The sequence below is a fragment of the Cyphomyrmex costatus genome, unplaced genomic scaffold (assembly GCF_001594065.2).
Source record: "Cyphomyrmex costatus isolate MS0001 unplaced genomic scaffold, Ccosl1.0 scaffold690, whole genome shotgun sequence".
NCBI classification, from domain to species: Eukaryota; Metazoa; Arthropoda; class Insecta; order Hymenoptera; family Formicidae; genus Cyphomyrmex; species Cyphomyrmex costatus.
This window is the reverse complement of record NW_017280256.1, coordinates 1-1314: the sequence shown is the minus strand read 5'-3', so window position 1 is coordinate 1314 and position 1314 is coordinate 1. Positions and strand designations below refer to the sequence as shown.

General features: G+C 26.0%; 1 protein-coding gene across 1 annotated transcript; it reads left to right on the top strand.

Moving 5' to 3' along the window:
• Positions 1 to 452: 452 nt before the first annotated feature.
• Positions 453 to 1287, top strand: LOC108780336 (uncharacterized; the record flags this gene model as incomplete). Its single annotated transcript, XM_018548006.1, has 2 exons — positions 453 to 626; positions 750 to 1287. Coding segments are annotated over 2 exons (712 nt in total), but the record flags the coding sequence as incomplete, so codon positions are not given.
• Between the last annotated feature and the right edge of the window lie 27 nt (positions 1288 to 1314).

Below are 1314 nucleotides of genomic sequence, written 5' to 3'. Positions count from 1 at the left end.
GTCAACATATTAAGACTAAAACTAACAATTTCACTTCTAAACATGTTCGATTTTTGTTAAAATGTGAAATTAAAGATGCTTATAGATATCATAATTATTTACAACGAAAATTATATAAGATTAATTATAACATCACTAACTTACTTCCTAATAATATCTTTAATAATTTTATTAAATCTCAGTCACTTTCTTTTAAAAAATTTTTTTATATTGAATCTAAAAGATTAAAGAAGAAACTAAATCTATTAATTTATCATAATTTTAAGTACAAACTGGATAGAGTTGGTGATATTAATTATTTTTATAACAGTTACAGGGAGACAGAGAATAACGATTACATTGTTAATTATGCGCAGAAGTTTTCTTTTAATAAACCTATTGTTAATAATCAATCGATCATTAATACATTTTTAGAAATTAATAAATATAAAAATATCACATATGATTTACAGGAAAAAAATGATCATTGGTTTAAGAATCTTAGTAATCACATTATACCTGATAATGTACAAATATTGTTACAATTGGGTGAGAATTTTTGTCTTCCAAATTATAACAAGTTGACTACTTCCATTGACTTTGTCAAACACATTGAACATAGTTTATGTAGTATTGGATTACCCAAAGTTGGTTTTATTAGAAATAAATTATTTCATTTTATTAAGAACATAAAAAATACAAATTTACAGTTGAATTATATTGAAAAAACAATTGTATCTTTATATAAATCTACAAAGATCTTTTTTAAGAATAATACTGATATTTTGTTCTCTCGTGCGGACAAGGGCAATGTAACAGTTGCACTTGATAAACAAAATTATATTGATAATATGGAGTTATTACTCTCTGACACCTATGAAACTGTTACACGTAATCCTGCAGTAAACAAAATAATCAGGGAATTGAATTCTTTGTTAAAGGATTGGAAACAACAAGAATACATTTCTACTAGCACATATAACAGACTCAACTGTTCTATATCTGTACTACCTCGGTGTTATGGCCTCACTAAGATACATAAGATAGATAATCCATTGAGAATTATAGTTTCTTCACTTGGTAGTCCTCTGCATAATTTATCTATTTTTCTTCATAAAATAATTAAGGAAAACCTACCATCTGCAGATAGTTCTATAATTAATAGTTTTACTTTAGCCAAAAAAATTTCTAACTTGAATACTACCAATAATACTACATTGATTTCATTGGATGTAACTTCACTCTTTACTAACATTCCGATTGACTTGGTACTTGACGGGATTGAAAATAGATGGACATATATTGAAGGTAAGACCAAGATTCCGAAATCGGAAT